This window comes from Coccomyxa subellipsoidea (genome assembly GCF_000258705.1).
Source record: "Coccomyxa subellipsoidea C-169, whole genome shotgun sequence".
Classification (NCBI taxonomy): domain Eukaryota; kingdom Viridiplantae; phylum Chlorophyta; class Trebouxiophyceae; family Coccomyxaceae; genus Coccomyxa; species Coccomyxa subellipsoidea.
In genome coordinates, this window is record NW_005178028.1 from 95,498 (window position 1) to 118,529 (window position 23,032).

Genomic DNA, 23,032 nt, shown 5'->3' on the forward strand with positions numbered 1-23,032 from the left:
AAATGGACACACGTTTGGATGCCCATCATGCACACCACCCTGCAGAGATGCAAGGCACAGGCACGCAGACAATGGCTGGCTCTCTCTGCCAGTATCCAGACTGAAAATAGGAGCATCCAAAGTCCATGAGACAGCAGTCAAAAAGCACTTACAGAGGAAGAAACACCCATGGAAGGAGCTAAACTGCAAAGAGAAGTCCAGCCACGGCGCACCATGTTGTGACAGGGGACCAGCCTCCGGCATCGGGGCGGGACTTGGCGCTGAGGATGTCTGCATGTCGCAGGACTTGCGTTTCCTGCTGCCGTTCACTACACCGCCATTCCTGACGCCGTTGCTGCCGAGCATCGCGCGTTGGAGACCGTCCGGCAGCAGGGGAACGTTGTTGTTGGTCACCCTCGCTAAGCGCTGAGTCACCATCCTGATGTCAGCGTCCAGCGCGCCCAGCCTGTTGACACACTCCTCACCCTCTGCCTCCTGCGATGGAAGCAATGACCATAAGTTGGAAAGCTGCTGAAACACTTCAAGCTTTGTGCACATACGCAACTGATGCTACAGTGCCCGTTATGTTGCAGCACCCTGGAAGTACGGGAGGTCCACTTGAGAATTCCCTGCCTAATCAGGGACCTGATTAGGGCAGTCCTCTCGACTCATGTGCTGCCTTGGTCACGTCATTGCCCCCAGGCTCGGTGACCATAGGCAGCGGATAAACTCCTAGGAGCTTCCCTTATCAGACCTGGGAACTCCAAGTGACGTCCCATACTTCCGATCAAGAGGCTGAAGTATTCAAAGAGGCGCTGCACACCTTGGCTTGCCGCATGAGGCGCAGGAAGTCCACAAGGATGTCCTGGTCGACCTGGGCACTGCTGCGGGCAGCCGCCTTTGCCCGCTGGGCATCCCTGGCCGCCTCCGCCCGCTGCGCCTCCTCCCGGCTCTGCACCTCTGCTTCAGGCGCACCTGATGAACACACCAGACATCAAGATTTGACGGGTTAGTTAGTGGCCCATTGCCTTGGCCACAGAAGAAATTGAAATGCCCCATTGCCTTGGCCACAGAAGAAATCAAAATGCAACGAGCAAGCGACAGTCAAGAACAGTGCCTAAGCTGCCTTTAGCTAGGTGACATTCTTTGCCTCGAGGAGGCAATCGCAGTGCATTGCTAAAGATGCTTGCTGATGTCATACGTGGACTCTCGACAGCACACTAGCATTGTCTCCTCATGCAAACATCCTCCTAAGCTCTGCTTTTGGGCAGCTGTGCTCGCACCATTAATCAGAAGAGCACACAATATAATAAAAAATAGAGAATCACAGCGGCGCACCTGGGGAGTGTTTCCTCTGGCGGATGGACTTGTGCAGGGCCAGCAGCAGCTCTGAGCGCACTATGGCGTCCACAGAGGGCCGGCAGTCGGGGTCTGGGTGCAGCAGCGACAGCACAAACGCTGCCTCCTGGGGCCGCGTCTGCAGGCACAAACGAGGGATCAAATCATCATTCATCACGTAAATATCAGGCTTGTTGAAGCACGCTCACCAAAAATGGCACGTGGACTCCTTGGCTCTCCACAAAGAATGCCACAAGTATAGCTGATATATTAATAGGTCACAGACTTTTCGGGATATCCCCCAGGGAAAATGATGGTATGCCGCAGGGCATGGGAAGCTAAAGCGGCAATTCTCAACGTAAAAACAGTAGAAATTCCTTTCTGCACGTGTAACATGCATCTATCTCCACAGCAGAACACTAGTTTCACTTAAGACAGATTCCCTTGTCAGCGCCCCACCTGGAGCACATGCGGGGGCAATATGCGATGCCGCAGCGCCTGCAGAGCGCGGTCCCTTTCCACGTCATCGCTGACCGGGTTGAATAGCTCAAAGAAAAGCACTCCCAGAGAGTACACATCACTCTTGGGCGACACAGTTGTCCCAGCGGACAGCAGCTCCTCTGGCGAGGCATACATCGCTTCCTCCTGTGGGTTCGGCGTCGCACTGCTGGACACCGCCACCTGCATACCGTGATTGATTAGGCCAAGACATGCATGCCATGCAACTTCTGGGGTGGTGTTGCTGCAACTGGATGACTACAACTGACTGGTGCGGTGGGCATATGCCATATTCCCATGCCAACATGCCGTTCCAGTATGTTGTCATACAGGTCATTCAGTATCCCTGAAATGAAATGAATAAAAGTCACCGCATCAAAGATGCGGAGCACTCACATGCATCAGAAGGAGCATCCTAATGACAAGTGTAAGCGCAAAAAACAGCAAATGAATGCTCACCCCGCTGGAAGTGATGCGGAGCATGGAGGGCCGCACGCGGCGCAGGGTGACACCGCGCGAATGCAACGTTTTCAGTAGCGACAGCACGCCGCAGAAAATTCTGAACGAGTCGGCCGGCCGTATTGTCGACCCCCGGCGGCCAAAGTAGGACACGAGTGTCGGCGGCGGCCCCTGGTTTCCCCTTCTGGCGCCCACCGCCGGGATCTCACTGCTGCCGCCGCGGGGTGCGCCCCCTGCCGGCCCCGGCCGGCCCGGCGCTGGCGCAGCCGAGGGGCCGGCCTCAGCGCCTGATTGTCGGCGCTCCCTGTCATCCCCTTCCTGATCCTGGCTGGCGCTTCCCTCCCCTCCTGTAGCACCAGCATTGCCAAGAACTTCAGCATAAATACCACAGCATTGCCCAGAAATTACATCACTACTGCTGCACTAGTCACTGATGTCAAGACTGGAAGAAGGCTGCCAGCCCATCTTCTCAAAGAACCTCCTTTACAAAGAGGTGACAAGTCACACACGAGGCCAGCACAAGTGCAGCAGGGCTGATTATCCAGCTCAAATTTGAAACTGGGCTTTCACTCACCAGCAGCAGTCTGGCATCTGGCAGAAGACTCTGCTCGTTCAACGCTCTCCTCCCTGCTCAAATGCTGCTCCTCGCTGTGGGCCGCAGCATGAGCTGGCTTCTGGTCTAGGTCAGTCTCCAAGGCTTCAGCCGAGGCCTGGACAACGCTCAGCGGCGCACTCGGGACAGACGCTGTTGCGCTGTGCGCTCGCAGGAAGTCCTCTGCCTGTTCATGCACCAACTTGACAATCAATTAATGTTCTCCTAGCTTCTAGACATTGATGAGTTCAAAAAACTCTGCGCTCGTAATTGGCTGCAGCATATATTCTGAGATCCCCCAGAAGTCTCCAAAGCCTTGATCTGCAGATCTTGCTTTGCTTTGATAGGATGGTAGCCGATTGCTGACATGCCATATTCAATCCCACCGTGACATGGACCCTCAAGCATGACTCTATGGTGAAGACAAACTCGACAGAGCAAGGGACTCACTTCCTCTGGGCACAGATGTGGCACACGCAGAGCATTCTGCTGCTGCCGACGCCACACATGCTGCCACATGTGTTGGACCTCCTTCTTGGTCACTGGCTTGAGCAGGTAGTCCTCTGCTCCCCCTCTTATGCACTCGAAGACTGTCTCTGTCCGCTCATTTGCTGACATCACTGCAAAAACAAAGTCACGTTCAGGATGCCAGTCAACAGTAATTCTTCACTCCGCCCACAGCAGGAATGCAAGAATACCCTGCAATGGTACATGGAACGTGTATCATGTCACCAGCATGGCTGGGATCAAACTGCTTTCTCGCACAGAAACAAATCTGCGCAAACGGTGCCCGAGGGGCAACTTACTTATGACAGGCAGGTTGCTCCATGCCTCGTCGCCCCTGACATGCCTCAAAAGCTCGATCCCATCCACGTCCGGCATCATCACATCCTGTCACAGGCCATGAAGAATGAGTAGATTGCACCACTGAGCAGATGTTGGAAGGCATAGAGCTTCACAACTGGAGTCAAGTATCACCCTTAAGGCTTCTCACCGTGAGGATGAGGCTGAAGGTTCCTGGAGGCTGTCCTCTCAATATTTCCAGTGCTTCCATGCCGCTCCCAGCTTCGGTTACTGCACATTTGGGAACAAAAAGAGTCCTCAGAGAGTTGAAGAGACATCCCACACCATGTCAAGCGAAAAATCATCTCGACTAAACGTAGCAACAGGGACCACTCGTGCTACCAGCTGCAGCAAAAATGCTGGGCAACGTGGCTCACCTTTGTAGGAACACTTCCGCAGCAAATTGCCAACGACGACTCGCGACAGCCGCTCGTCATCCACGAGCAGAATGTGCACGTCATTCGGAGCAACCGTCTTTGAAGTCTTCACCCCGCATGTGCCCGGCTGACTGCCACAATCAGCGGGCGGGCAGGGCGTTTCCACGGTGGCCATCTAGCCTTGCTGGGGCCGCTCAGCAGCGCACCCCTTCAGCACCACAGCCTATAGTATTGAGCATTAACATTTCTGCAATCGAAGGCCTCTGATGTTGGGTGATGAAATGCTCTCTCAGTCAAAACAATTGACACCAAAGAACCTTGCATGGCCTGGACGCAAAGGTGGGCCACGTCGCCGGGCAAAAGATTTCCGCGATTTGTTACGGGCTCACTTTCTGCGCATTCGGAGGACTTTGCGGCCCGTATTTTGCATGCATGGATGAATGGGACTTTCTGCCCCTCCGTATTTTGCACATCGTGTTTCGGCCATTCCGATCGGTGTCCGGTGATTCTTTGGTAACATGCAGGCGATGGCATTGACGTAGTGCCAAAAAAAGGCACCAGAGAATGCCTCGATCATCACCAGACTGATGTCGAGGAAACGCAAGAGCTTGGACGATCCAGACTACAGCTGGGATGATCACGAAAGCTGTAAGGGGTTGTTGGATCAGCTGCAGAGCGAGCTGCAAAGCAGGTAGCTGGCCCAATCCTATGTGAGGTCTGGCGACCATGGTCGCTACATCCTTATGGCTTTTCTCACAGTTCTTGCATGTCCAGGTTGCAGAAGATAGATCAATATGTCGACGAAAGAAAGCTCCGTATAGAACAAGGCGAGGCAGCCAGTCGAGCGGAGCTTGAGGAAGCATCCAAACGCCTAGATGCCCGGTGCGAAACCCTGCACTATGCTTGCAGGTCAGCAGCGGTGATGTGTAAAAGACATATTGTAGAAATTGATTGCAAGTTGTCGCATGTAAATTTCACGCATTTGCTCTCGCAGGGAGCTACAGGTTGCGCAGAGAGAAAAAGATGTTGAACGTGAGACAGAGAAGCTGCAGGCACTACGTGCTGAGGCAACAAAGCTGTTTGAGGACCTAGTGCGACAACTTCCTGACATCCGGGCCAGGTCAGATCCTTTGAAGAAGTGCTTCAGATTTGCCTACCTGCCCGTAGATGCAGTGTGTTGCTTGTATCTGTGTTGCATGCTCAGGCTTTACACTGCACAGTATTGCCCTAACGACAGCCCACCCCCTCTCTTGCAGGGTGCAGCTCGCTGCTGGTGCATCAAATGATGCTAATCAGAGCGCTGCATGCCCATCTGCCCTTCCTCCGCTGCCTCGCAATGCACAACCCCAGCAGCAGCCGGCATCTGCACAGAGAATCCTACCGCCCAATGTGACATCAGCAGCACAGCCGCACGCGGGGCAGAGGGCTACTGGCCCTCGGCCTGAACAGGCGCGGCCCCCGGAGCATCCGCAGCAGGTACGGAGAAATATGGAAGATGTCTGGGGGCCCCTCTTCCGAGGCCCCTCCTGGCTGGGCCCTCAGACGACGCCCTTGCAGAGCCCAGTTCCGCAGCCGCCAGATGCGCCACACTGGGAGCAGCAGCGGCAGCACGCCACGACGAATGATGTGAGAAATGTACGGGCCCCGGGCACCGTTCCCACCTCTCGGCCCGGCTCGGAGTCGGCGGCCGCAAATGGCGCGCGGCCGGCACAAGAGCCCCAATGGCGGCAGCAGCTGCAGCAATTGCAGCAGCAGCAGAGCGAGAACCTCAGGAAGGGATGGTGTCCGACACCTCCAAGGCCACTGAGGGCCGAGGCGGCCAATTCGAACGGCGCGCCGGCGTCGGCGTTTGCCGGCGTTGACATCCTGCGCGGAATGCAGTTGCCTCGACAGCTGCAGGCTGGGCCGCGGCAGAACGGCGGCGGGCCGGGCAGCAGCGCCGGGCCGATCGGCAACGGCGCACCAGCCGGCCAGACTGCCGAGAGAGGCTTGCCTTCCCAGACCGGGCGAGGGCGTGGGAGGGGCGGTCCCGCAAAGACTTTTGTCCCTGCCGCCAAGGGGCGCGCCCCAATGGACGGCGGCGGCGGCCGATACGCGCGGCGGGGCCGGGGCCGGCAGACGCCCGGCCGCGGGATCGCCAGGGCTGAGACGGGTGCGATACAGGGCCATTTACACATGAAGTAAACGCTTCAGGGCAACAACAGGCAACTTTTTAGCATGGTGGTAATGACCTGATGTGGTTGTTACACTGCGCATCCTTCAGCTTCATGAGGGCATTCTATGGTCACAAGCTGTTGACAGGATATGGCAAACTTGCTTTCATGTAGCTGCTGAGTGTGAGGTCTGACTCTCTCACTGCACGCAGTATCCTTAGGCAGGATTCCTTCTTCAGCCGCAGCGGCAGCGCTTGAACGGCGATGCGTCTTGTCAGTGGCCTGATGCATGCCTCTCCCTGCTGCAGATGGGGCTGCAGATGGGGACAGTCTGGACGAGGCAGTGAAGATGCTGCGCGCACAGACGGAGCCTGGATCGGCAGCGCATGCCAGCGGAATCCATGCAAATGGCGCCAATAGAGGCGCTGGCGGCAGGCCCCAATTGCATCCCAGCGTGCCGGCACACCCTGCTCTCCAGGTAAAGGCCCTTCACACCGCGGCCACTGATCTACAGCAAGGTTGACATAATATATGGAAAAAGATAGCCATTAGAGAATGTCTGTAACAGATGTTAAATGCACTGCAGCAAGTGAAACAAGTCATGGGTGGTGATGGTCGCTGTCTCAAGGAGGCAAGCCGTCAGCATGTGCCCTTGCAGCAACATAAATTGGCATGGTAGATAAGCGCGTGAGAGATTTTCAGCAATGCAGGAGAGAAAATCTTGCTTTTGCTGATTCCAGGCGGACGCACCGGCGCTGTTGAGCCTGCTGAAGGAGCAGAACATCCTGCAGCATATGGCCTTGCTAGAGCCTGCAGCCCCTGACGATGACGGCAGCACCGATGGCGGCCCTAGCAATGCTGCCCAGCTGACCGATCTCTACGGCAAGGTGGTTCCTGCCTCTGAGAGCTCTTTCTTTTGCCAATAACAGGATGGTTGATCCAGCAGAGGGAGGCAGCAGATCCTGGTGGTGGGCAAGGACATTCTCATGTGTAGCTGCAGGCTCCTGTTACTCGCTGGGGCCTGCAGGCGCATCTCCCTGTCATGAGCCCATCATCTATGCATGCCCTCTGGCATACGTGGAGCTAGGTTGCAGGGCTGCAAGGCAGATACAACCCATAGTATATGCCGTTTGAATATTTGAAATTTAGGGTTTGAAATAAATTTGAGTTTGAACGAGTATGCTGCGCAGGTGCACTCCATCCTGGCCCGCATCCTGACGCCGCTGACAGGGAAGCGCAGCAGTGAGCGCGAAATTGACGCGGCCGACGGCGTGGCGGCCGGGGCCGAGGCGACCGGCGGCGCGGCGGCTGCGGAGCGGCGGGACCGGTACACGCTGTGCGCGCTGCAGTGCCTGATCGAGGCTGCCGGAAAATATGGAACCTCGGTCGCGCCTGTGCGCTGGGGATGGTGCCGGTGCGTCCTTTTTGGAGGGGAAATTGACTGCAGTGTTATAGGCAAGAGACTGCCCATAAGACTGATGAGCAATAGGTGGCTCCTAAATGGTCTCTACATTGAAGGCATACTTGTTGTATCTTCTTTTGAAACAACCTTGGTCCATCAATGGAGGTGAGTGCAGCCCAGGAGCGCTGGCAGATGAGTCTGGTTGTATTGAGCAGACTTCGCCATGGGAGAAAGTCAATTGTAGGATTTTATGTATACCCAAGTGAGATTAGCGTTGAATGGCGCGCGGTGCCTGATGCAGGGAGCTGCAGGCGTTTGTGTTTGTGTTTGAGGCGGCCAACCGAATTGTGGTGGAGAAGCCAGAGTATGGAAACGCCTCCTACTTCTTCGACCTGGAGCAGCCGCTGCCGGTGGCCGCCCAGGTGATTCACCCATGACCAATGGAGTCAATCAATGGAACATAATCTACGCTCAGAAGGCCGCAGCCTGAGAAACCATTGCTCTGAAATTTGCATGCAGCGACCAAATGCCAAGGACTGTCCTTTCAAAGGATGCAGACCATTGGACTTTGATAGGAATCTTCGCTGTTTCTGCATGCATGCATTTTGCCTGCGGCCAGTGTTGAAGAATGTGGTTGCCGGCGAGCTCTGCATGACATGTAGTGCTGCAGGACTGTAATAGCTCCACAGTAGACAACAAATCACCTTGCCCATGTCATTGCCAGCAATTATTCCTGACAGAGGCCATTTTCGGTACAGCACTTTGATGGGCAGAGAGTACCTCTTATGGCCAGCACATAAATATCCCAGCAGATGCGCGAGGCATGGTTCTAAGGCACGCTGATTAAGGGGTTGTATGACTCATGGCAGCCCTGAACATTGTCCTGAAACCCCTCTTTACTACCCCACAGTTCCTCTTCATTCTTTAATCCCCAAGGGTCGCCTGAAATGCAGGTGCAGCGGCTGGTGGCGGTGCTGTCGGTGCCGGCGGTGACGCGGGGGGCGCTGCTGGCCGATGGCGCACCTGATCTGGCGCAGGGCCTCCCCCCGGCCGATGCCGCCGTGCTGGCCGCCGCCGGCTGGACCCCCCAGTGCGGCCTGCGCGCGCTGCTCAACTTCTCCGGTGACTTCCCGCCGCCTTCTCACTAATATAATTTTAGAGTGCCCGCTGTAATCAAAGGGTACCTAGAATATGTGCCTTATAAAAGTTGCGCGGCCTGCACGCCCTCTGAGTGGGCTTATTAAGACTCCTGAAAATTTGCAGTTTCGTATGGCTGTTGCAAAGTGCATTCAAGTCATTGCCTTGGTGGTGGATCCCTGTGCATGGTGCATCTGCCATCATTGCTGCAGGGGCTGAAGCGTGTGTGTTTCTCCAAGGGGACCCTTCCTGTGTCTATCCATACATCTTTCAGGTTGTGATCTTTTGCGCACCCTTCAGTCTGGGCTGAAGGGAGTTTTGTGGGGGCCCAGGGGAGCGCATCATACACAGAAACACCAGGGCAACGTCCGAGGCTGAGACCTGGCAGTTGTACCGGGACAAGATCAACAAGCTGCTGTCCCAGGGCGCAGCCGCCGGGCGTACCTTCAAGCCAGTCACAGGCGCCCAAACCTAATGCATCGTGAGGAACCAGTAATAAAGCTCAAGAACAACTGTGCAGCCCAGTTCTCTTCATCGCCCACAAGCGGCTGGGTGCAGTGTGTTGTGTCCAGCAGGGTTGCTCTACTGCAGGCCTGCCTTACTGAATGCATGTTAAGCAGTGCTTGGCAGCACTGCAGCTGCAGCAGGATCATGATTCTGCTGATATCCCGACAAGAGGAGTATTGTAGATTCTCTGGGCTTCTGGACAGTGCATCAGACAGAATTATCATCCACGTGCGTTGTACATGACAAAAAAACTATTTCTGGAACCAACGGCGGCTGCGACCTTGTGGAAAACTACAACAAGCGCATGAACGCATGAAAGAAGTGCTGAAATGCCAAATATATAGATTGCGGTGCTACTTGTACCACTTCACAGAGATTTCTGGAAATACTTGTTTTTTTTGCGGATGCACCGGCAGTACATGTGCGTAAAATGATTTTGGATGGTCCCCTACTTGTAAATTGAAACCTGCTGCAAACCGGGAAAGACTCTTGAGCACCTTCCAGATTCAGACTTGTCATGCAAAGCTCCCTTGAGTTACACACAGCCAGTACAAAACCGTATGAGGTCAGGACAACAATCACCCAGTTGCAGTAACAGCAGACAGTGGACAGTCTGCAATCTACTCCAAAAAAGAGAGTGTAGCAGTGAGTCAAAAACTCTAGGTCTCCTCAAAGTGCACTTGTGCGACAAACGCTTTCCTCACATGCAAGCAGCACGAGACCCAAGTAGCAAATCCTCCGCACAGCAGAGGACAGTGCAGAACACCAAGCATGGAATGACAGCTCGTCTGGTGCCCAATGCAGCACGCAGCGGCAGCACACTCACAAGTCCCGGTGCCTAGAGGTTTCCCCAAAATAGACATCCCTTTGTCTAAGAACAGTGCCATATGTGACTGGTAGCCCTACAAAGGGCTGGCCATGCACTCTTCATTTGAGCAGCAAGAGCACGGCCCCAAATGGAGGGTCAGTCAGGTTGTGACAAGCACAAAAGAGGTCACTGAGGTGTTGACAGAAGGTCATAATGGTACACTGTCACACAGCTGCAGGCTGCACACACGCCCCTGGCAATTGCTCAAGCTGGATGCGCATGCAAAGCCAGGCTGCCAAAGCTCTGCCAACCTTCAGGATACCATCTCATTGGCAACCCAAGTATGTCTAGGGGCAGGCAGAAACCAGCAAATGAATTTTTTCCGGCATATAATATCCCAGAGTCCCTGCATGTCTTCCAGGCCTCCTCAAGAAGTTCTCCTCTTCCCCTGCCAACAGGCTCGCAAAGATACAAGACTTTGGGGTCACCCAAGAAAAGATGCATCTGTGCTAGATCAGGAGATGGACCGCTGCAGTAGTTCCATTGACGATCCATGTGGTTTCTCAACACCCCTTGAGCTAGCATCAAACTCCCCAAAGACGACCCGTGGTTTAAGCAGGCTGCCACTCGGTAATAGAAAAGTTATTACCCCAACCCCGGCTCTAATTCAGGGGTATTGAATGCGCGACTCCCAGGGAGTTGGCCCTCCCAGGCTGAGGGCTGACAGAGCCCATGGGGATACCACCAGCGGGGGGTGCGTCCCCCATCTCTGCCATCTCCAATCGATTATCTCCCACGCCATGCTCGCCGCCTCTTAAGTGCTCCGCGCCATCTGTGTCGATGTTGTACACCGGGATGAACCTGCGAGGCAGTGCATGGCGCAAATTGCATGCAGGCTATGTTGGAAAGACACTGGGATGAACTTGCGAACCAGGACCTGCTCAGACCATGTCTTTAATGAACACTCTATGTCTTACTATCTTATGACATCACAAGGACATGGCGCACTCTGCTTAGACCATGTGCAGTGTGAGCACTCTGTGTTACTGTGTCACATGATCTTTTTTAATTTCAAGAGCCTCCTTGCACGCCTCTGGTCATACACTGAAAGCCAAAAATTCGCCTAAACTCATAAGGTTGCAGTGAAGCTTATCTCTCGTGCACCTTGCATCTGACAAAGAGCAGTGACTGTGACAAAATCACCTGCAAATGGCCTGGAAGCCTCAGCAATGAGTGTGCACCCCACTTGCTCCGCCAATCTACCACACTGCACTCGAGTGTCGAGCAGTATTTGACAGTCGTGTCTTGAGCGCTGTCAAAGCAGAGGGATGAGAAGGGGAGCTCACTTCAGGCAGGCAGTGGCGCGGATGACAAAAATGAGCGCCACGCTGGCACCCAGGAAGAAGCCACCGACCACGTCAGAAGGGTGGTGCTTGTTGTCCACGATCCTTGAGCCAGCAACTGCCCACGAAAAGCCCACCTGTAATTTCACACAGCAGGACATTATATCCGAGCATCTCATTAGGACAATATACTCCCGATCAAAAAGCTTTTACCCAGAGAAGGATCCGTGTATCCAGCCAGCGTAATGCTCTGAGGCGGGATGCATGCATCTGGGATCTGAGGTCTAGCTTTAAGAACAAATGTATTGGTGTGCCACTCCCGCCATGACACCTCGGGCAAGCCTGATCTGCAAAGGTCATTGGTGGGTTCAATAACATCAGGGTCCAAGACTGAAGTAGCGGAAAAACCATCAATGAATTAGCAGATCGACTTGCACAAGCGATCAGGGCACAAGAGACCCCTCATTGAGCCATCATGCATTTTGAGCGGAAATCACACTGCAAACCTGCTGAACAGCACTTCTTCAAAAGGGAGCTCACGTTGAGAAGGATCCAGTAGAGTGCGAGTGCGTGGCCCAGATCTTTGACGAAGAAGCCGAGCCAGGAGGTGCGCTCAATAAAGCGGCCAAAGACGCTCTGCCGGTGGCGGAAGTAGATGGCCCACATGAAGTAGCCCGCAGTGTACCACACGAACACCGCCGACATGCACGCGTGGCCTGCCCGCATGACATCACAGCATGACATCAGCGCTTCGAAGTGATGGTAACTCACACATAGACCTTACGAAGACAGCACCATGCGATGGAAGCAGGCTGCTAAAAACAAACTTGCAGGTCACAAGAAGGAGGCTCAGCCCAAAGATGGTGGGCCTTGACATCACAAGGCATTGGACACATAGACGGTACAATTTACAACAAGACATGCTGCGTCAAAGATTCATGAGCTATTCACTCCCTGGACTTTGCAGTAACAAACAAGACATGCAGCATGCGACTCATGCTCCGAAGAGAGATGAACAAAAGGAGAAGTATCAATTGATCCTACTCGGAAGCTGGGTGAAGCCGCACCTGAGGGGAAGCTGCTGCGGCCGTCGTCCAGAAGCTTGATGTCGGTCTGGGTACAGACCACGCCGGTGTCCGTGCCGTACTGGGGTTTGAATTGGTAGTTGGCCCCCCCGGCCGGCTGACACCGGTCGAGGAAGTCGGGGCGCAGCCGACCCACAGCCGATTTTGTGGCCTGTCCGCGCACCCACATTGTCAGGCATGCACTTGCCGCAAGATTGGTTTTTGAATCGGTTTCCTCAAACACAGATCATTGAATCGGTTTCCTCAAACACAGATCACCAGAAGTGTCAAATTTGCAATCGTGGCGGATGGATGGCGCAAATTGTTTAAAGCAATGGTGATGTGTGGGGTGACAGACTGAGAGCCAGGGAAGAATAGGGCCCCCTCAAATGCAAGGGACAAGGGATACAAGCAGACACGTTTTGCCAGGCATGCATGTCTCCAGAGTAAGCTCAATCTGAATCCAAATATTCAAAGAGCTGAGCAAAAAGGGGCACACCACTTGCACCAGGATGGCCACTATGAAAGCTGCGAGAGCATCGATGACAAAGTGTAGCGTCGTGGTGATTGCATTGGTGATGTTGGCGTGCAGCGGCTTGTACAGCACAAACTCGCCCACGAGCACCTGTTCATTTTGGACTTGTGACTGTCAGGAGAGGCATTCAAACTTCAAAACTTCCAGGAGATCTCTGAACAAAGAGTGCGGTAGACAGCCAACATCGTCTAAATCACTTTCCCAAAATCTGCAATGCCAGAGGTGCAACGGAATAAAGAGAAAGAAAGTATTTCACTTCTGGCAGCCAACAATGGGGCAAATCTATATTTTTAAGCATCGGTCACAGATATGCACATGACGGCTTAGAGGTGAAGGCACTCTCGGGATCTTAGGCCATGTCTTCATACAAGGGATAAGTTGATGAGGTGCAGACAGAAGTCTGCATGATCTGTTAATTTGAGCAGGTGAAGAGACTATTCAGCGCACCGTCAGAATGAGAAGTATGAGGGGGATGACCCATGCCACCCAGGCAGGCACTGAGTCATCTCCCAGCGGGTAACTAATTGTCCCATCGTACAGAAAAACGTCACGCTCCCTGCGCCAGAATAACGGCCGCCTTCAATTCAATGCTTTCACCGCAGGGACTCGTTGTTAGACGCCACATCACCACCTCCCCTTGGGCGATTGGCTGCCAGACTGCCAAAATACTGCCGCACATGCGCTCATACTTGCACTTGAATGTGGATGGTTTTGTTGTAAGGCAGTATTACAAGTACGAGTATAAGGAGACTACACGCCGCTTGTTCCTCTATGATCAATACGGGTGATTGGTGAATCCTAAATATACGCAGACAATGCGCGCGCGGATTCCAGCACTGGTTGGGTCCCGAGCCAGCGAGGAAGAGGGTAGGCAGCAGGAAAAGGGAGAGAAGGAGGGTTACCGAGGGTGGCGGCCAGGGCCCCAATGCAGGATGGCGACAGGCACGCAGCAGATGAGGATGGTGAGAATGATGGTGGCCCACTGCTGGCTGGCAATCACAAACTTCAGGTTCACGTGCCAGAGGCGCCACGATGCCGTGTGCTTCTGCACCTTCGTCGCCCTGCAGAGTTGGCAGACACCATGATAATAATACACTTGCTGCCTCATGGCTGGATGGGTGACGCCATGCAGGATCTGCAGGGCTGCCTCCTGCCTCTTTGTCCCCAAAAGAGGCCAGCACTGCCACAGCAAAGGCAGCTCTGCAGGCTGTGTACGCTGGCTCCAACAGAAGCCCCCTAGAAAAGGAAAGGACCGCCACTGCAATGGTCTGCAGCTGCAGTGAAGCTGGGAGCTCAAGCCTCATGCTAAGGGCTGATGCCACTTTCGTGTATAACACAACCATCCTCCTCTTCAATCAAGGAAGCTATTATGCCACATTGCTCAAAGTTATGAGGTTTGACAAGGCAGAGCACACCACTAGACCGGTAGATTAAAATGCCATAATAACCCACATCCGTCTTGCAAGTTTCTGATGCTGGTCTGACATCGGAACTGAGGAATGAAGATATTGTCCAGGCAAAATAGCCAAGGTGTGGATCTGTGAGACATCGTTCAACGGCCGTCCCTTCTAATGCACTGTTTGGAGCGTGGCCAATCACGCACCTAGGAAAGGTAGAAAGATCCTTATTTTCATCTTTTACCCTGTTCATGACTGCGCCGGCTGGGGCTGCCTCAGAACAATCGAAGAAAGTGAGCGTCTCGAGAAAACCGCTGCACCCGGAAGTTAGGCTGCAGCTACGGACACAGCCTTCACTGCTGCAGATCTACCTACACAAGTCGACATCCATATGTACGAAAAGTTACGTACAAATCCGCACAGCAATTTCGTCCCAGGACAATATCGGACTCGAGATGTGTCATGGCTCAGGAGGGCAGCAGCGGCCGCCGAAGCCAGCTGGAGGGTGAGAGCGGGGGACCGCATCAAGCGTGGGCATGCCTCCGAATATCAAGGATGCAGAACAACAGAGATAGTCAGAAATTGATCAGCTAAATACAGTAGTCATGGACATCATCGAGAGGATGGCGTCGACAGGGCCTCAGCCTTTGGGATGGAGGCCAGAGACAGCTGCGGAATTTGGCATGCGATTGTGCAACGGTGTCTCGAGTAAGCTTGCGGAAATGGGCAATTCGTTCGAGCAGCTGAAGTCAGAGCTCAGGTGAATCTCGTGGCCATCAGCCTGAAGTCACCCATCTTTGGAGTGTACACTGGCGGAGAGAGGCTGGATCGTTGCTGTCCCACAACCGAGATCAAGGAACTGAGCTGGAATCGGGCAATGTCATCAACTGCTGCAGACGTGTAATTTTCATACGTCGAGTCTGGTATGAATGGTTAGCAGCTTCAATTCAATGAAATGATTTTAAGAGCATTTATCTGGTCACAAGCAGTACACCTGTTGGTACCTGACACACACCAGAGAAACTCCCTCATCCTCAAGCAGGACCATACATAAACTACCCTGCTGCTGCAGGAAGCCCTGTGGGCAGAGCCTGCATGTGAGGGTGCATCTGCGGAGAAAACCACAGATGGTGTTTCCTCGCGCGGCGCCCTTTGCAGCTGTCATCCCAGGCGACTCTGCCGTGGAGCAGGTCCTCACCACGGGCTTCTCCAGCTTCCTGTGCGACCCAGTCCCTTCCTGCACTTCGCTCACAACATCATTGCTGCATGCTGCACAATGCCGTTCCGATTCAACCAGGTCACCATGCTCTGGCAAAAGAATGGAGCACCTTGGCACTGACGTAGTCGTCCCATAGCAATGGAAGTGCCAGCATCCTGCGTTGCTTCTCCTGGAATTATTCCTGGTAATAAAGATCGAGTCTCGATTCTTAACACAAGGGCCAGAGGGGTTGATAGTGTGGGGCGTGGCTTCGCAGGAGCCTGTACAACACAATCATCATTGTGCGCATCCTGCTCACCTGGTTCCCCAACCCGCCACAGGTCATTGCGGGGCCTCTAAGGTGCGCCCCTTTCTTTATCTCCTACATCTCTCAGCTGTATCTACCCCCATTCCGTGACGTACCAGGGACCGCACTCTAAGCTCCTTGGAACTTTGAAATGGCTTGCATGAGCCTTGTTCCAGCACCAGTCTCAGGTGCACATTGCTTGAGCTGTCTGCAGAACCCCCGTGTAGATGTCTTGCAAAGGTATCAGAATGCGTGCATTGTTGTTGATGTGATCACTGAAATTCGGTGTGCCATGCGTGCAGCACGCTGTGCGATCCGTACCTAAATCTGTTCCGTGGGCTGATTCCCACGATTGGGGGAACCCTGGACCTCTCGCCTATCCTGGCCTTCATCGTGCTCGACGTGCGCCCCTTCTTTGTCGACTTTATATCCCTTGAAGTTACCTTCTTGCTTTTACCCTTGTATGGCGATGCCCTTCTGCTTCTGAACACCCTGTGGAGACCCTAATGCCAGTCAAAGCGCTTTGCACACTTCTAGTGCTTGCATTGATTAGCACAGCTAACATTAAATGATATCCTGACACGCCAACATGTATGAGGAAGCGTTACAGAGCAGGAGCCAATGCACAGCGTTCTTGATCTGGAAGCATGCGATAAATCCGTTATATTGAAGAGTTAGTGATATGAGCGGGAATCAGTCAATTCAGATGACATCATTTGTCGAAATAATCAAGTGATATGAGTCATGGACTTTGTGATCATGCAGCTTTTCTCCAACACGGCGGCTGCGCTGCCGGCAGAGCTGGGCCCGGACGGCAAAGCCGTAGAACGGCGATCGGCCGCGCGCAGATTCCACATGCTCAACCCGACACGCGCCGCACTCGCCTGGCACAAACGCGTCACAGCGCAGCGCGAGAGGCGACAGGTGCGAGCCCTTGGTAGCACAAGCACCACACTGTTTTGCTGGCAGAAGATGCTTGTTGAGACCGGCATACAAGTCCACCCTCACGAAAGCCCTTTCTGAGTGCCCGTTCTCTGTTTGCAGGCAACAAAGGAGCAGTGAGGTTTGACTCGAACTGTTTGAGCGGGAGAATGGAGTCGCTGCCTTCTTTCCTTTGGGAACGATCTGGGATCCTGCTTCAAATTTGGGGATTCATTGATTTCCCACTGCATGGCTACTGTGGGACATGCTGTTGAGGAACATTTTGGCCTGCCGGGGTTTTGATGGGCGCAAATGAGCTTCGATGTGAGAGAGTGTGAGTGTTTTGACCGGGTTACATTTGCCCCAGTGATTTCAGCAAATTGTAAACTGGAATTGTCTGCAGTAGGAAATTCTAAAGGCGATTTTGCAGGCGATTTTGCGCGACGCTGCTGTGCATATCTTATTCTTTAATACATGTGACCACTGGAGATGGCAGGAAAACTGTAAAGGCAGAGTTGCTGCACTTCTGTCAACTATTCCTCGAAGATGGTCTTCTGCAGCTGCTGCAGCTGGAAATAGGGTGATTGGGGCCCAAATCAATGGGTGGTCACCGTGGCGATGCTCTAAATCTTGCATGGACTCCATGATTTCCAACACCACCACAGGTTCTTGTTCTTCAGACCAAGGTAAAGTTCAGGACATACTGGTCATTGCACAAGTGGGCATTCGAGCGGCATTCTTTTGGGGCTCGATCGTCGTTCAAGGGAGATTCCGCCCCTTTACCAATCGCCGCGACACGGGTTCCAGTCACGTGAAATTCCTGCGTCAAGACGCAAGACGCACTGATGCTCTAAGCGCTTTCGATACGACTAGTTTTGCTATTTAATCTCACTAAAGCATACTATAGTCATTGACCGTTACTCCACAGTATCGTTGGGTTTCAGACGGATGTTCGGGAGAAAACAGCTCAACAGGATGTCTTCACGCGGTTGCGTAGCTGCGCTGTTTCTGGCGTTTGCCTGCATAGCGGGTGCGACTGAGCTTTTGCAGCCTAGCTCAGAGCACTTCATTGTGAGCGTCGCACAGCTACAGGTGAGGCCTGGCCCGCGTGTGGGCGCCCCCTACACTGGTATAGGCCCCCATGTTACGGAAAGGAGAGACAACCACTTTATAGCAGCCTTCAATGTTGTTTTGTATGCATTCCATGGTGTTGTGGTTCCGCGTTGTCACTGCAGTTACGCAAAATGTCAGCACGGCATCTGCAAGGTCACGTGCTTCTAAACTCCCGCTGAGCACAGCCTCAGCGCAGTGCCATCCCCTAATGTGGGAATAAACAAGCTTTACAGCGTGTAGCATCCACCAGGTGGCAAAAGGCACATGCTGCCAGTCTCTCTCTTACTTACGTGTAGCAAGATGGCAGTTTTTACCCTAGAGTGCAAGCTTCTGTAAGTCTGAAGCTTCTGGTCGATAAGTTTGGCTGAAAGATCTGCCTATAGATCATCGCAGATTCCTCCTGCGGCGCCTGATACACTGTCACACAGTGCATTTAGCACCCAGTCAAACCTGTGTCCTGTGCCATCCAGGCTGGCTCGCGCGCGCAGTTTGACGCCTGGGCAGCCCACAACAACAAGGAATACAGCAGCGCAGAGGAGGCGGAGCGCAGACTCGCAGTTTGGACTGCCAATGTGCAGCGCCAAGCATCAAAGCTGGCGGCCGCCGATGCCAATGGGGCAGCGGCGGAGGTGTCTGTGAACGGCCTGGCTGATGTCAGCCTGGAGGAGTTCAAGGCAGGCTACCTGGGACAGGTGTCCAGGAGGAATGTGGAGGCCCTCGAGTGCGCACACAGACCGCCAGTGCTTTGCCTGCTGGCTTGCTTTCCCAAATTGTGTTCTCATATAGGGATGGTGTTAATGAGGGCTAGAGGGGAGTAGAATACCACCTCCCGCTCTTTCACGGAGGGGAGGTTGACATGCACTTCTACTCATTAGGGATGGCAGGACGACAATCCTTTATGTCAGAACACCAGGAACCGACCAGTGCATGATTGAAGGTAGCACGGATCCCGGGGTATGTTTTCTCAGTGCAGCAATGGGCTATTTGCTTCTCATCCCTGGCTTTCGTCTGTCTGGGGCAACAACAGTCTTGACATGCATTTGGGCCCACAGAAGTAACAAACACATTTCCACAAATCAGAGAACTAAGTAGTCCGGTTCTCTCTGTGTTCAGGGCGGGCAAGAAGAAGGATCACCGGTACCGCTACGAGAACATAGTGCCACCAGCCGAGGTGGACTGGCGAACAAAGGACATCGTGGGCCCCATCAAGAACCAGCACGTTGGCGGATCCCCCTGCGGCTGCTGCTGGGCATTTGCGACCATCGGCGTCACTGAGTGCATCGTTGCCATGGCCACCGGCAAGCCCATCTCTCTCAGCGAGCAACAGCTCATCGACTGCGATAAGGCTGGTGCGCGCACCCTTTTTTGAATTTGAAAATGAGTGAACGGGACTGTGATGTGCTGACGTGGCCTGCTAGATATGAAGGCACACGGTAGGCCAGTCAGGGGTGCGCAGCTCTTGCAGTTGCAGAAGTGGATTTGAGAAAGTTTCAGCACACAGAATCCCACACGTGGCTGCATGGGGAGAGTGGGATTGCATTGCTCATCCTCCCAACCCTTACCTCAGGGCAGTCTAGTGACTTAGAGTCCCCTGCTTACCTGGAAGAAAAGATTGGCTGGCATGTGATCTCTGGCGACAGAAGTAATTGCTGATGCAGTGTTTCCATTCGGTGGGATTGTCAGTGCTATAGCGGCGGCTGACAACGTCTGCAGGCTCCTCCAGAGGGGAGATAAGTCATTCTCATATGTCAATCTACCAAGTATCACTGAACCCTGGAGGGGCACAGAGTGATATTTGTCCCTGTCTGGCATGTCCCCTCTTCCCTTAGAGGCTGGTGCGCGCGGTTGTGGGCAGGGCCTTACATATTTCTGATGTAGAGTAGAGACGTGGTGTCTGCGTCCCAATGGAATTGTGACTTTTGGTTCTCTGACATGGTGTGCTTTGTTTCGCGCAGCTCCCTGGTATGATTTGGGCTGCGAGGGTGGCGATTTTGAGGGCGGGGTGGATTACATTATAGACAATGGGGGCATCGACACAGAGAAAGAGTACCCCTACTTGGCCCACGACGACAAGTGCATGTGCGCATTCAATTTCCAAATTTAAATTCAAACCTAAAGTCTCCTGAAGCCTGCAGGAGTCTCAGGCCCAGTTCAAGTCATCTGATGACAAGAGAGTGAAAACAAGTGATGCTGAGCAAGGGACATCCCTGCGGCGCATGTCATCCTCTCATATTGTCGAGAATACAGATAGAAAACAACAAATCTACTGCTTGATATTGTGGTCTGAAGGCTTGGCCTCATCGTTGTTTTGACTACTAGCTTTGGTTATGGCATGCAGCTAGCAGAACTTTGCACGGTCATGCATGCAACACTGCCAAGCACAAGTTACAAGGCAGTGTGAAGGAGTCATCCCTCTTCATCAAGTGCCACGGAGATCAAATTTTTTGTGCGTGATTGCAGCCGTGACAAGGAGGGCCTGGCACCCAAGGCTTCTACTTTGGACGGCTTTGGACATGTGCCGGTGCAGAACGAGACGGCCCTTGCACAGGTGCTCCTTTGTTGTTCACCCCCTTTCTGTGCCAGTCATCCCCCTTGATGTACCCTGCACCCTGCAATCACCATTGCATTGCCAGCGACGAAAGCATAGAAGGACTCCGGACTGTCTTAAGCATCCCTGCTTTGCTTGTTATAATGGAGAGTGCCCGACCTTGAGGTCATCATAGAAGCCTTACTAAGGCCAACATCAAAACATACAGAGACCGTCTCTGTATGTGACATTGCTGAGAAAGCCCATTCTAGATTCCTGAGCAAAAGAGGGTGGCTTAGTAATGTTAATGCTGGCGCAGGCGGTGAGTCAGCACCCGGTGGCGGTTGCGGTGTGCTGCGGTGATCACATTGACAACTGGCACGCATACACTAGCGGCATCTTCAAGATCCCAGGCACCGGTGTGCAGCCCCTTTATTACCCCTGAACCCTAGCGCATCATCCTAAGCAATACCCTTGCCCTGAAGGGACTTTTGACCATAAATGCCTGAAGAGTGCCGTCAGGGCAACTCAATTCAATTCAAGCCTGCTCGGTATTGCCTGATGTAAGGAACATGATACGAAAAGGATATCCTGGCATGCTTATTCCGGAGGATGATTGGCCACCAATTTTTGTGCCGTAAACCCTTCAGGGCATCACCTCACGCTTTGACAGTGAGCGCATCAACAGCCACAGCTATTTCCACTCATTCCCATCACATGACTTGATTGGGAAGCGAGCAGAGACTGTATTTAAGAGCATCCTGGGAAAGTCTGACAGCAGCTGACAGGTTGTGATGCATTGTGCAGACATTCCAGGCGGGTGCACAGATCCTCTGGACCACGCAGTTGTGGTGGTGGGTTATGGCACTACCAAAGAGGGGGAGGACTTCTGGATCATCAAGAATAGCTGGGGGGAGACCTGGGGCGAGAAGGGCTTCTTCAGGTGGGGCCCCCTCTTGACCCCCCTGTGCTCTGCGATTGTCAGGGAGCTATCGTATGTGTTCCTCTGGACCCTAAGGCCACAGATGACCTCTATAACCTCATTTGTAGTAAACTATCGTATTGACTGAGTAGGGGCTGAGATCCGAGCACAAAGGATTTTTGGTGAGACCCTCTGTGATTGCCTTTGCTGTATATTTCCCCTTGCGAGTGCGCAACAGCATATGAAGAGGCCCTATTGCAGTGTACCCATCTCATTCGATGCATGTGTCTTTGTTACTGCATCCTCTGTCGAAATGTTGCATTTTTGGTAATTGATGACATCTCCCAAGATGCAGCTCCCCTCTATTCAACAGAACATTCACCAAACCTTCCCAAGGCTTGGGCTTGCTCCTTTGGTGACATTGTGTGCTACTTTGTCCTGAGATACACTTGTTTCCTGCGCAGGGTGCCTCGCAATGTGGGCGCTCCACTGGCGGCCTTCGGGCTGGCATCACAGCCGGGCTACCCGATCAAGAAGGGAGTCAACTCAAACGCCGACCCCATCCGCACTGACATCTGGCAGGAGGTCCCCCGCTCCCCCACCGCCGGTACCACCGCTACCTCATAGGACCCCCGCTCCGCCACCGCTGGAGCCACCGCCACTTTATAGGACCCCCCGGTTCCCAGCCACCACCACCGGAGTCCCACCGGAGTCCCACAATTCTGCCACTGTCTGCGCTCGGGGGGATCCTGACTGCCAAACAGATCCCTCACTGTAGCATTCTTTTGATGTCTAAACGCCATGAAAGGCGTTGAAGTACCGTCAAGATATTTCTTAAAGGTTCTGCAGCACAATCTGAGACTGAGCCACGCTGCAGGGCGTGCAGAAGGAGTGCAGCAATGCACACCATAAAGCGGAAACTTGCCGTGGGCGTCAAATCATGTTCTGACCTTGTGATGGGTGTTTTGAGAGAACAAGCAAGAAGGGCCAGCCCATTCAGTGGCTTGCATTTGTTGCTGTGGCAATTCTTTTGACATTAAGTTTTATTGCTCTTCATTAGTCTCTGGCTGCTGAACAATCTCAGCCTCAGTGCAATGCGCTCTGCAGCTTCTAGCAGCAAGGTACCTTCACTGAAGGCACAGCTGCGTTTCGTCTGGACCTTTTGTGAGAAGAGCGTTGAACCGTTGCGACTTAAGCAAACTCCATTTGTTTGAGTGACTATCTGCGGGTTTCTTGTTGTAGATCGATTTTGCCAAAACTGTTGCGTTGCTGCATTCAATTATTAGGGTGGCGAATGCTCTCATCTTGTTTTATATGCATATATGTGCCCTCAAGTGAGGATAACCAATATTGTACACATAAGCTGCGTACATGGGCATGTCTGAACAAGAACGAGGCGAGTAGGAACCAGACATCGAATCGTTAAACGCATAAATGTCTGAATGTGCACCTTCATTGTGGGTTTGAGTGGTTTTGCCATGGTAGCATGGTGGCTAATGTGGCAGTCAAGATAGTAAGGTGTACAAGTCAAAATCCTACTGTGATAAATTTTGGGCGTGCAACAGGGTATCTTCTAAGTGCTGCACTAGTATTGCATCAGTTCGATCCGAAC

At 53.3% G+C, this 23,032-nt stretch overlaps 5 protein-coding genes across 5 annotated transcripts; 3 read left to right on the top strand and 2 right to left on the bottom strand.

Moving 5' to 3' along the window:
* Positions 1-3,355: 3,355 nt before the first annotated feature.
* On the bottom strand, positions 3,356-4,177 carry COCSUDRAFT_9065 (CheY-like protein; the record flags this gene model as incomplete). The annotated part of the gene is made up of 4 exons (XM_005644856.1): positions 3,356-3,486; positions 3,673-3,757; positions 3,861-3,940; positions 4,087-4,177. Coding segments are annotated over 4 exons (387 nt in total), but the record flags the coding sequence as incomplete, so codon positions are not given.
* A 496-nt stretch (positions 4,178-4,673) lies between these two features.
* COCSUDRAFT_57521 (hypothetical protein) lies at positions 4,674-9,253 on the top strand (the record flags this gene model as incomplete). Its single annotated transcript, XM_005644857.1, has 9 exons — positions 4,674-4,777; positions 5,081-5,206; positions 5,343-6,238; positions 6,548-6,717; positions 6,980-7,126; positions 7,430-7,653; positions 7,943-8,063; positions 8,595-8,763; positions 9,111-9,253. The coding sequence occupies 9 exons, from the start codon at positions 4,674-4,676 to the stop codon at positions 9,251-9,253; spliced, it is 2,100 nt and encodes a 699-aa protein (XP_005644914.1).
* Positions 9,254-9,804: 551 nt separating this feature from the next.
* On the bottom strand, positions 9,805-14,339 carry COCSUDRAFT_67333 (acid phosphatase/Vanadium-dependent haloperoxidase; the record flags this gene model as incomplete). The annotated part of the gene is made up of 8 exons (XM_005644858.1): positions 9,805-10,954; positions 11,440-11,573; positions 11,977-12,152; positions 12,504-12,672; positions 13,000-13,125; positions 13,483-13,591; positions 13,938-14,096; positions 14,251-14,339. The coding sequence occupies 8 exons, from the start codon at positions 14,337-14,339 to the stop codon at positions 10,756-10,758; spliced, it is 1,161 nt and encodes a 386-aa protein (XP_005644915.1). The 3' UTR covers positions 9,805-10,755.
* Positions 14,340-15,905: 1,566 nt separating this feature from the next.
* Positions 15,906-16,780, top strand: COCSUDRAFT_8690 (hypothetical protein; the record flags this gene model as incomplete). Its single annotated transcript, XM_005644859.1, has 3 exons — positions 15,906-15,991; positions 16,240-16,339; positions 16,703-16,780. Coding segments are annotated over 3 exons (264 nt in total), but the record flags the coding sequence as incomplete, so codon positions are not given.
* Positions 16,781-17,833: 1,053 nt separating this feature from the next.
* Positions 17,834-22,283, top strand: COCSUDRAFT_67334 (hypothetical protein; the record flags this gene model as incomplete). The annotated part of the gene is made up of 8 exons (XM_005644860.1): positions 17,834-17,950; positions 18,442-18,692; positions 19,085-19,320; positions 19,927-20,050; positions 20,432-20,519; positions 20,818-20,917; positions 21,306-21,441; positions 21,885-22,283. 8 exons carry the CDS (start codon positions 17,834-17,836, stop codon positions 22,045-22,047), a joined length of 1,215 nt encoding a protein of 404 aa, XP_005644917.1. The 3' UTR covers positions 22,048-22,283.
* Between the last annotated feature and the right edge of the window lie 749 nt (positions 22,284-23,032).